General features: G+C 31.7%; 2 protein-coding genes across 2 annotated transcripts; one reads left to right on the top strand and one right to left on the bottom strand.

The window, feature by feature from the left end:
• Positions 1 to 1,410: 1,410 nt before the first annotated feature.
• LOC143586756 (UDP-galactose/UDP-glucose transporter 3-like) lies at positions 1,411 to 3,474 on the top strand. Its single transcript, XM_077068230.1, has 3 exons — positions 1,411 to 1,512; positions 1,656 to 1,777; positions 2,831 to 3,474. The coding sequence occupies exons 1-3, from the start codon at positions 1,411 to 1,413 to the stop codon at positions 3,240 to 3,242; spliced, it is 636 nt and encodes a 211-aa protein (XP_076924345.1). The 3' UTR covers positions 3,243 to 3,474.
• Positions 3,475 to 5,501: 2,027 nt separating this feature from the next.
• Positions 5,502 to 10,408, bottom strand: LOC143586750 (transcription factor MYB124-like). Its single transcript, XM_077068224.1, has 12 exons — positions 9,967 to 10,408; positions 9,815 to 9,861; positions 9,532 to 9,588; positions 9,361 to 9,433; positions 9,187 to 9,242; positions 8,915 to 9,094; positions 8,668 to 8,804; positions 8,445 to 8,569; positions 8,257 to 8,363; positions 7,600 to 7,754; positions 7,370 to 7,515; positions 5,502 to 6,206 (listed from the first exon to the last, which is right to left on the bottom strand). Exons 1-12 carry the CDS (start codon positions 10,102 to 10,104, stop codon positions 6,099 to 6,101), a joined length of 1,329 nt encoding a protein of 442 aa, XP_076924339.1. The 5' UTR covers positions 10,105 to 10,408; the 3' UTR covers positions 5,502 to 6,098.
• Positions 10,409 to 10,930: the final 522 nt, after the last annotated feature.

The following is a 10,930-nucleotide window of genomic DNA, read 5'->3' as shown; positions in this document are numbered from 1 at the left end:
CATTACGTTCATATAATTACACTCTCATGAATTAAAAGTTTTATTGAAATTATAACCATTATGCTTATCTCTAGCCTGTATAAGTTCCCATTTTACTACAAACAATTGATCACTCTCTGAAACTTAGATGATGAATATACTTACAGTTTGTGGTTAATAAACAGTGATAAGGCTTTGGGGCAATCGTAAGGGTGGTCATGCTCCTTGGCGGAGTTATTGGAGTGCTGGAATTACAAATACAATCGGGCCAGCTATGGGAATTGAAGCCCTAAAATATAGCAGTTATCCTGCTCAGGTATGTTAAATTTTTATCAGGAAATAATATTATACGATAATTAGTAGGATATAATATGAGAAAATCACGAAAGTAGCCATTTTTTTTGGTGTGTTATACCCCTATAGTCATGTCAGAACAATTTACGCGCATATAATCATAAACCATGAGATACGCGAATGACAATGCATATGAGAATCTATACGCGATATGGTGTTGCATGTCACATTAGTTTAAGCCATTATTATGACGATACATGTGAATCTAGACGCGATATTGGACTCTCAGTCGCGCATCCCATGGCTAAATGAGTGATTTATTTCTGTCATGGCTATATAGGTATAACACAGTCAGAAAATTGGCCACTTTCATGATATTCTCATATTACATTATGATCCTTATATCATACAAAAACGTTATATATGTAATCATTTTCTAAACTGAGAATTTCAGCACTTACCTGTTCATTATTACTTGCAGGTCCTGGCAAAATCCTCAAAAATGATTACAGGTGATTTCTGGCTTTGTTTGGAATAACTATTTATAGTAATAAAAAATATATAAAACTAACCAAGTAAGCCATGGTATTCTAAATTATTGTTTTTTGCTTCCTTTTGCCATTAATTGAACTCTGAAGTTATTACCAGATAATTTTACATTATTACAGCAGGCTATTTTTTTCAAAACTTTTCTATAAGTGACATCTTGTTTGTTGTTTTAGTGTATATGTGTAATTGTATATATGCCATGTGGCATATGATATGACATTTGATAATTATTTTTAACTATTAAGTTTATAAAAAAAGGTTCATTTTTCAAACTTGTAAACAGTTCTGTTAACAAGGACCACATCAAGAATGTATATGTTAATTATTAAATTTTGTAATAACATTAGTTAGGTTGCTAAATTGAAACAAAAAGTATGAATTTTGTTTCAGGTTTTGCAAGTATTATTGTTTTTTGGGATATTTGAAAGCTAAAAGCCAAATATAAATGCACAATTACAGTTTTTAAATCCCTTTTTAAATTTAACATTTCTTTCTCTATCTTCTTCCATGCACACATATCACTAAAACTTTGTCCTAATATCATGATTACAAGAATTGACCACTTCAAAACTTTTTGTTTACACAGTGATGTTAATGGGGACATTTGTTTATGGAATCAGATACTCTTTTCCTGAGTATCTTTGCAGTCTCCTTGTTGCTGGTGGGGTCTCCTTCTTTGCATTGGCAAAGGTAATAAACTAATAATAAATATTTCAATTAATATTATTATTTTAAAAGGTATAAATATTTATTTTCTACCTGGTTTTCTTCTAAGAACTGCAAGCACTATTATATTATTCAAATGAGTAAACATGTGCATTTATATTACTCAGACTAGCTCCAAGACCATAAACAAACTGGCCAATCCGAACGTGCCATTTGGTTACGGGCTTTGTTTCTTGAACTTGGTGTTTGATGGTTTCACAACTGCTACACAAGATTCAATATCTGCAAGGTATTTATTAACAAGCTTTAACATTTCAATTTAGTAGAGGTGACCAAATATATGGGGAATTGGGTAATGGGTCAAAATGGTCAGAATCTGGATTGGTTGACCAGAAACACATTTTGTCCAAGTTTTAGAAAAAATTAATAATTAACATTTTGTTTTTAGTTTGACTAAAATACCAATAAATTGTATATGGGTTCATTTGCGTCATTTTAATTCAGCCAAATGGTCAAAATGGTTAACTTTTATAAAGTTGTTAACTTAAAAGCCGTCTAAATGGGCTAGCAACGCTCATGACCATTGTTTGTTTCCACCAAATACTTGTTGTCGCCGACGCCATCGCCGCGGACCACACTTCCACTTCCAACACCACCTTGTCGTCATCCTTACCACTACCGCCAGCAGAAAATATAACGAGTGTACCTATTTTGGTACCTTTTTTATGAAACAATTCATTACCACCCAACTCCATTTTTGCCAAAACCCGTTTTGACTCAAATAAAATTGATGATTTTTAATACGGCCTGTTTTGAGCCAAAACTCATTTTGCTTGGAATCCAAATTGACCCGAACCTCTTCTGACCTAAACCCGTGTTGATATTTGATCCGAACCCGCCTAGTTTACCAAGCCTAATATTAATATAATAATACTTATTTTGAATGAGCGTTGGAGGTTGCATGCATTAAAAACACTTTGAGCAATTTTTGACACATCAGTTGAAAACGGATTGACCCGTAACTAAATTGATTTTTTTTGTTGATCTGTGACCCATTTTTGATATCGCGAAACTTTTTACAATAATAATCACATTTTCTTAATGTAGCAATTTAGGAGATCTTTTAACCTATATTATATAAAGCAATTTAAGAGTTTTTGAATGATTTGTCTCGTTTTCTATACTGCATTTTTTTTACCAGTTTGACCCGTTAAATATAACATATAACCCAAATTGTCCCATTCATAAGTAAACGGGTCAATATTGGCACCTATACAGCATTCAATATCAAAACTAAACCGTGTTCAAAACATTCAACATTTACGCAATATTAATATTATAGGTACCCGAAAACAAATGCCTGGAATATGATGTTAGGAATGAACTTATGGGGTACAATTTACAATTTAATGTTCATGTTTGGTTATCCACAAGCAAGTGGATACCAAGCAGTTCAATTCTGCAAGAACAACCCCGAAGCGGCTTGGGATATCTTATACTACTGCTTATGTGGCGCCATCGGTCAAAACTTTATCTTTTTCACAATTAGCCGATTCGGTTCGTTAACCAACACGACAATCACAACCACCCGTAAATTCGTTAGCATTGTGGTTTCATCATTGCTTAGTGGCAATCCTTTGTCTAATAAGCAATGGGGGAGTGTTGCTATGGTTTTTGCTGGCTTGTCTTATCAAATTTATCTTAAAAGGAAGAAAAAGGCTAAAATGATGAAAAAGAAAAAGAAATTTTTTTAATGGGAAATTATTAATTCTTTGTTTTGGGGGATGGTTTAGTTTTGTAGGTTTAATAGAGAAAAAAGTTTTAGTTATTTGACACATTTTTTTAGAGTAATTTACTTATTTTTTTTTAATTGTTTATTAGTCAATTGTAAGAGAAATACTTTGGAAACTATTTTAGTTTGCAATGATGAATGGTTTTGGTGATTGTGAAAATGAGATTTTTTGTTACTTAATGCTTATTGTTGAACTGTCGAGACTATCCCTTGGTCCCTACGTCCGCACACAAGGTTAGAATTCTAGCAGTTAACCTATAAGGCATAATCAAACCTCATAAGGGTGCAAACGAGCCGAGCCCAAAGTCGGCTCATTTCGAGCTCTGTTTTTAAAGCTCGAGTTTGACTTGCGAGTAAATTTTCAAGCTCGAGCTTGGCTCGTTTGCAATTTATTAATTATTTTCTAAATAATTATTATTTTTATATATTTGTTCCTATTATAATTTTATGTATAAAATAATATATACAGTATTATTTAGTTATTTTTTATTTATTTTTTCATAACATTATATATATTAATAATTATTAAATATATATTTTAAAAATTATATAAGTAACAAGCTCGTTTAGGCTTGAGAGCCAGCTCGAGCTCGACAAGTGAAGCTCGGACTTGGGCTCCTTTATTAAACGAGCTTATTATTAGGCTCGAGCTCAGGCTCGATTGAGTTTTTTAACGAGCCGATCTTGAGTAGCTCACGAGCAGCTCGGCTCATATGCACCCCTACTCATATGTCATGCTTTTTTATAATGTTTAGACTATTTTTTTTACCTTACCCCATAGGCGGCACCAAAACTCAATTAGGTGAACAAAGGTTAAGTTCGTCTTAGTTTGGCAAGACCTTAACCGGCATCTTAGTTAAGAGAGAGTTCATGTGAAACTAGTATTGGTGGCAATTCCTTTCATTTTCCAAGATATGATATGCAAATAATTAGGTTTATGGTTACCATGTCTAATTCATAGGTAATGTTCGGGTTTTCATGTTTGTTTTGGCTAAAATGTTTAACCTGTTAACTAAACACACCGTGTTCGATGCATATGGATAGTTGTATACACTCAAACCAAAAATAAATATATACGGTTTTACGAACTACTTTCAAACTTCAAGCCATCAGTCAAACCGGTATACAATCTAACCAGGCAAACCGAACCACTTCAATCTCAAACTGATAATCGATAACATATGAGTTGTTTATACAAGTCTCAATACCTCATTCTTATTGGTATTATTAATTTCTTTTTTTTTACATACTCTTTTTGACAAAATATTTAACACTTGGTTTAACTTTCCTTTAAAATGATATAAAAAATAATGTTGTTTGTCAAATCTTCCAAAAAATCTTAAACCACAATCAAAATCACTGGCATTCCATAATCTTAAGGACCCAATAATCATTAATATATTCTTTTAATAATAAAAAAAAAGTAAAAGAAAAAAAGAAAGTGCATGCCCAATAGAAGCATGCTTTTAACATTTGTACAATTTTCCCTCCCTTCTATTCTAAAATTCAGTTTTTTTCCAAACCAATAACCCTTTAGTAACTTATACCCCATGCAATAAGACTTGTACATCTTTTCAAATTCCAATTTTACCCCTTTGAAAAGACCCAACTTTCTTTTTGGTCATTCTACTATCATCAAAGCTGACCAACTTATATACCCACACCTTCCCCACAACACAAATTCACCATTTTTAACCAAAATTCACACACACAAACACACACCAAGACAAAAGCTTCAATCTTTCATCTCCAAGTAAGTTTCTTGATTCCTTTCTTTGAGTCAATTCTATTCACTAAAACATTTCCTGTCACGGTTATTCACTTTACAAATGTTATACTACTCGTATTAGATCGAAAATGTTAAAGTTCAAACCAAATTCATGTCAGAATTATGTTTTGAACTTTGAGTTAACATCTAAACCAAATTCCAAATTCGGTTTTCGAATCAAATTCAAATTTTTTTATATCACTTATTTCTTCCTAATTTGAATTATTCAAATTAACTTAAATATAAAGCAAATTCGGATTTTTTAAACTCGGCTTGATTTTTCGAGATTTAATTCTAAATTCACTTTTGAAAATTCAAATTTTAAAATAATCCGAAAACCACTTTAATCAATTGTTTCAAATTATAATTTAAGCTCTGTTCGGATCCGAATTCACTTTCAAGAACACTGAAACTTAGATAACCTAAAACCGATAAAGGAAAACAAGTGCACACAAGAATCACTCTTTTAAAACCAAACCATTGTATACCATACATTGCAATATAACAAAGCCTTACACCATAACACCTTGCTACACACACTAAAAAAAACAAACAAATTGGAGTCCAACTATAATAATTGAACCTCCACACTCAATTCTATGTTTTCTACTACTCCCCTTTACCATTGGGGGTAATATTGTAAATATAGGCGAGTTGCCGATGTATAATTACACTCTGTAAAAAAAAGGTAAAAAAATTATGTTCTGTGCAGGATTTGGCATATTTTGTGGCCAAATATTTTATGTGGGAGGTTACGAATATACCCTTTATTCGAAACCTCCCAAAAATTAACAAACGAAGACAACGCGAGTCAACAAAACACACACACACGCACGCACACATAGGAGATTTATGTTATTAGATCTACTTGTGGTTTCTAGAATGTACTGGAACATTCTAGAGCGTAGATTTCGATGCAGGTCTTGATCAAACCTTTTTTTGTAAAAAGTCAGAGGCTGAGGTTGACTGCAATGCAAATCCAGTTATATGAAGGAAAAACTCTATGTGCTCTCAAAATCCGGATAGGGGTAGTTTGGGAATTTTTGTGCTTTAAAGGCAATGGAGAAGAGCTCTTTTGCAAGGTGGATGTGAGGTTTTGGTGCCTTGTTTTGGTGGTGTTGATTCCATTCCAAGTGTTTTTAGTAAAAAGCTCCTTTCCTGAAAAAACAAATAAACAAAAAATAAATATACAAAAACCGTCACAATTATAGGGGTGCTAAATGGTTTTTGTCAATTGATAACGGGTCAAACCCGACAAGAACCAAAAATCATGCGACACATGAATCAGATCATGGCATAATATTTGCTGGTTGACACGAACATGGCCCGTTTAACCTGATTTTTTTTTATAATTTATCTTTTGCATTATAATACTCTAAAATTACGAAGTCAGAACAAAGAATAAAGATGCCCAACCATTTCAAACTATGACATAAAAATATATTTTATAAAACATAAACTTGTTAAACAGGTCAACGGTCAACCCACGAACATGGCACTGTGGCAGGTCAACCTGAACCCAACCAGTTTAGCTGAACCCAAACCTGCAAATCTCTTGTTACGTCCGTGTCTAGTGATAAACTCACTCTCTAGCATACATGAAATTATGAATTACAAGAAGAGAATCGATATTTGTTTTTTTTTAAAATGTGGTGAAACAAGAAATGGTATGATTACATAAAAGACTGATGTTGGGTTTACGGATATGGGCTTGGGCTTGGGCTTGCGCATGAGAATATGGATTTAACCGTATGAACACAACAGACCCATTTAATCTTTCTATTCAAAAACCTAACTTAATTATTAAGGTTTTTCTAAGAACACATTGACATGAACAAATGGTCCATTCTAAACCATTTTCTTTGATGGTTTTGAATTTTACAGACAATTTTTACAAGAAAATCACAAAAATAATCATTTTCTTTAATGTGTCAGAAAAAAACTTCATTTAGCCATGAGATACACAACTAAGAGTCGTCGATCTACTTTCTCATGTATCAAATTTTTATACGTTTACTAAACAAACAAACGAATGTGATCCGCGAAACCATCATGCACAGATTTGTCTGTGTTTTATATCTGTATTGATTTGGGTATGTATTATTATTCACGTATAACACGAGATATTTAGAATTTAGGCGGGTAAAAGCACTAAAGTAGATACGTCACAAAAGATTTGAGTATCTCATGGCTATACGCATGAAATTGTTTTGACATGACCTATAATGGTATAACACACTCGAAAAATGGTACTTTCGTGATTTTCTCTTTATAATGTGGCTTGAAGTATTAAGTGGTTTTTAAACGCGCGTTTAACTTACACTTTCTGAAAATTGTGGGCTCGGGATCCCTGCAGCCATTGATTTAAACATTGGAGTTACTTGAAGTGGTGAGTTAAACTCTGAACTTGGCAAAGGACATATGACATCAACACCGCTATCAAATTCACCACAAGGACCTAAAATATCTTTTAACAAAAACAAAACATAAGTTTAGAATTATCATCACAAACACCAAAACGATGAAAAAATAGAAAAAATGAGAAATTTACCTTGGTTTCTTGTTGATTCAGGTTTTATATTACTTTTATCATCAACAATAATATTATCTTTAATCAGTTCTATTTTTTCAATCGCTTGAGGTAGAATTGTTGACCCTGTACTGTAATCAGAACCATACGGAGATCCTTGATATAAATCTAGTTGCCTGCGCAAATTAACGCAAGTTCAATATAAGGGGTGGTTTTGATATATACGCATGCAAAGCTAAAATATTATATATGCCCTTACAAAGTAGTTAAAATATCAAATATACCCGATTAATTAATAACATTTTAATAAACTACTATTTTACCTTTATATTTCTAAAACTTTAAAATTTTAATCTTTACCTTCAAAAAATATATTACTCACCTATTTTTTTAGCTTAATTTTTTTACACATTTATTTCTTAAACTTTCATATGGGCATCTTTCTTATCATCACATAAAATCCAAATATAAATAGGTATTAAACAAATACAATGAAAGAGGGTAGAATAGTGTCGTTAAATAAATAAACATTAAGTTGGCGTATATGATATTTTTAGTTTTGGTTGAGTGTACATGAAAATTTTCAAGTTTGTAAGGGTATATTTAAAATTAATCCTTAAAATGAAATGCTTATTGATCATTGCAAGTGAAATTCCAATTATGCCCCCCTTATACTACCTCCAAGACTGTTGGCTGCCTTCATCACAACTTTTAATGTCCATATCAGAAGCGTTTAATCCATGAGCATCGTTTTCTTTCGATTGTTTTAGAAAATCTTGAACAGCCTGAAATATATATATGATTAAACAACTTATTTATACATGTTTTCCCAAAGAAAAGAATAAAATAATGTAAAATCTTTTCACCTTGCAAGCGTCTTCATAACTCTCGTTTGTTTTCTCGGTATTAACTTTAACCGCCAATGAGCTAAGCAGTTCCGCTTGTTGTAGCAATGCAATAATCTTCGGATCATCTTTCTTGAGAAATGTTCCTTTATAAACATTAATCATTAGTTACTTTTCTGAAACTGAAATATTATATTTTAAACTTCACTTTTATCACAAAAAAGTTTCTTCTAAGTCGAATTACCATCTTTCGACACCTCGGCACTTTTGGGAGGAAGTTGAGTTGTTGGTGTGTTAATGTTATGGCATTTCTGTAATATTACAGTAAATGGAGGTCTACGTTGCTGACTATCGTCTATTGCATCGGGGATATGTTTCCTCCTGAATAAGAATAACAGCATTAATGTTAAAAATATGATCTTGAGTTTATACATGGGACTGAAAACCTATATTAAAATAATATATATACATACATATATATTTATACACACCTTATCTTGGAAGGAGACATGGAAGCTTCTAGAACCGTTTCTGAATCTTGAACACTTTGAAGTCGGGTCCTTTTGTTGTTCGTTGCGGTGTAAAATTTGTTGTTCTCTTTTGCTAACGCTTCGCTCTTAGCCTTCTTTTTACACAAAGTAGAGAACCGGTTTTTAACCGCATTATCCGTCCTAGTTAAACAAGGGACGTTTAATAATCTTATTAAACTTATCGCTTTTATTAAACAATTGGTAATAATAAAATGGCGTAGAACATTATTTACCTGCCTGAAACCACTTTTGCTATTTCAGTCCATCTGTTGCCGAAAATTTTTTGAGCCTGCAAGCCATCTTCTTATATCAGTGTTAAAAAAGATGATTAACATTTTACAACAATGGCGATGAATCGATGATGTCATAAATTTGAAGTAGAAAAAATTATATTTTTATAGCTTTACCTCGCATAAAAGCATGTCTTCTTCTTGTGACCAACCTCCTTTCTTGAAATCAGAATTTAAATAAGTAAACCATCTGTTAAATCAACATATAACCGTATCAAGATTTAGCAAATAGTACCGTAAAATAAGAAAAAATATCGAATCTTGAAAAATAAAAATTTATTTTTTTACCTTCTTCTGCACTGGCGTGTACTTTTATCTTTGAATTTAGATGCAACAATAGCCCAACTGCACACATGACACTCATCATCAATATCATTAATCCAATATTATTAATCAAATCATCAATACATATTCAAAATTTCAAATAACGGTTAACAGCTCGATCATGAACAGATTTGAAGAGATTAATCCAATCATCAACATATATTTAAACTTTCAAATCACTTTTAACGGATCGATCATCAACAGATTTTCAGACAACTTTACAAGATTTCAAGAAACAAAACCTTACTTGTCGGTTCCATGGATACCAATCTGTTCCCTCAATATATCATCTTCCTGAAACACAAACAAAAGGATCATAAATAACAATATAAATTACATAAATATGTAAAAAAAATAAATAAATAAACTTCAATCAATTAATCAAAATTCAAAACAAACCTCTTGAGACCAAGAAACTATATGCCTCTCTTTCTGCTTCTGAACTTCACCACCACCATTATTATTACCACTTTTATTATCAATATTATTATTACAACTACTAGTACACTCACAACCTTTGTTCTTCATATTTTGCATCTTTCACCAACTTCTTTACCCAAAAATCCTATCTTTCGCATACTAAAGCACACAAACCTTTCCAAAAAAACACAACAAAAGATGATTTTATCAAAATCCCCAAATTTTTATCTTTTCAGTGCAAACACTTTAAAACCCCTTAATCCACAAATCAATCCAATTCATTCATCCATTCGCCTCCACTTCGATACCGAATCAAGATTCAAACACCCTCTATTCCCTAAAATCACACAAACATTAAAAAACCTTGTATCAACAGATTGATTAAAAATCAATCACAAAGCATAAAAATCTTAACTTTCCTACACAAACTCTTTTGAACTTTATAAAATCCACAACAAAAGATAATAACTTTTTTTAAATCTTTTTAGGGCAAAATCTTTAAATCAACAAATCAATCCAATTCATTCATTCATACATTTGCCTCCTATTCGATACCGAATCAAGATTCAAACACCCTTTAACCCCTAAAACCACACAAAAATTAAAAAAACCTTGTATTAACAAATTGATTAAAAATCAATCACAAACCATAAAAATCTTAACTTTCCTACACAAACTCTTTTAAACTTTATAAAAATCACAACAAACGATAATCTTTTCTAAAAAAACATATATTTTTTTCTCTTTTTAGAGCAAAATCTTTAAACCCCATAAACCAACAAATTAATCCAATTCATTCATCCATTCGCCTCCAATTCGATCCCAACTCAAGATTCAAATACCCTTTAAGCCATAAAATCACACAACCATTAAAAACCTTGTATCAACAAATTAATTGAAAATCAATCACAACCCATATAAACTACACAACAAAAAACAATTT

Source organism: Bidens hawaiensis, unplaced genomic scaffold (genome assembly GCF_021521415.1).
Source record: "Bidens hawaiensis isolate Kalapana, Puna unplaced genomic scaffold, B.hawaiensis_p1.1 tig00034864_1, whole genome shotgun sequence".
Taxonomy (NCBI): Eukaryota; Viridiplantae; Streptophyta; class Magnoliopsida; order Asterales; family Asteraceae; genus Bidens; species Bidens hawaiensis.
This window is presented reverse-complemented; position numbering and strand designations above follow the sequence as displayed.

Excerpts from the sequence above, each read along its gene's own strand:
- LOC143586756 (XM_077068230.1), top strand. The coding sequence starts at position 1,411 with ATGTTAATGGGGACATTTGTTTATGGAATCAGATACTCTTTTCCTGAG. Across the intron at positions 1,513-1,655 it reads CCTTCTTTGCATTGGCAAAG|ACTAGCTCCAAGACCATAAA; the intron begins GTAATAAACTAA and ends TATATTACTCAG. Across the intron at positions 1,778-2,830 it reads CAAGATTCAATATCTGCAAG|GTACCCGAAAACAAATGCCT; the intron begins GTATTTATTAAC and ends TTAATATTATAG.
- LOC143586750 (XM_077068224.1), bottom strand. The coding sequence starts at position 10,104 with ATGCAAAATATGAAGAACAAAGGTTGTGAGTGTACTAGTAGTTGTAAT. Across the intron at positions 8,805-8,914 it reads ATGTCTCCTTCCAAGATAAG|GAGGAAACATATCCCCGATG; the intron begins GTGTGTATAAAT and ends ATTCTTATTCAG. Across the intron at positions 8,364-8,444 it reads GTTATGAAGACGCTTGCAAG|GCTGTTCAAGATTTTCTAAA; the intron begins GTGAAAAGATTT and ends TATATATTTCAG.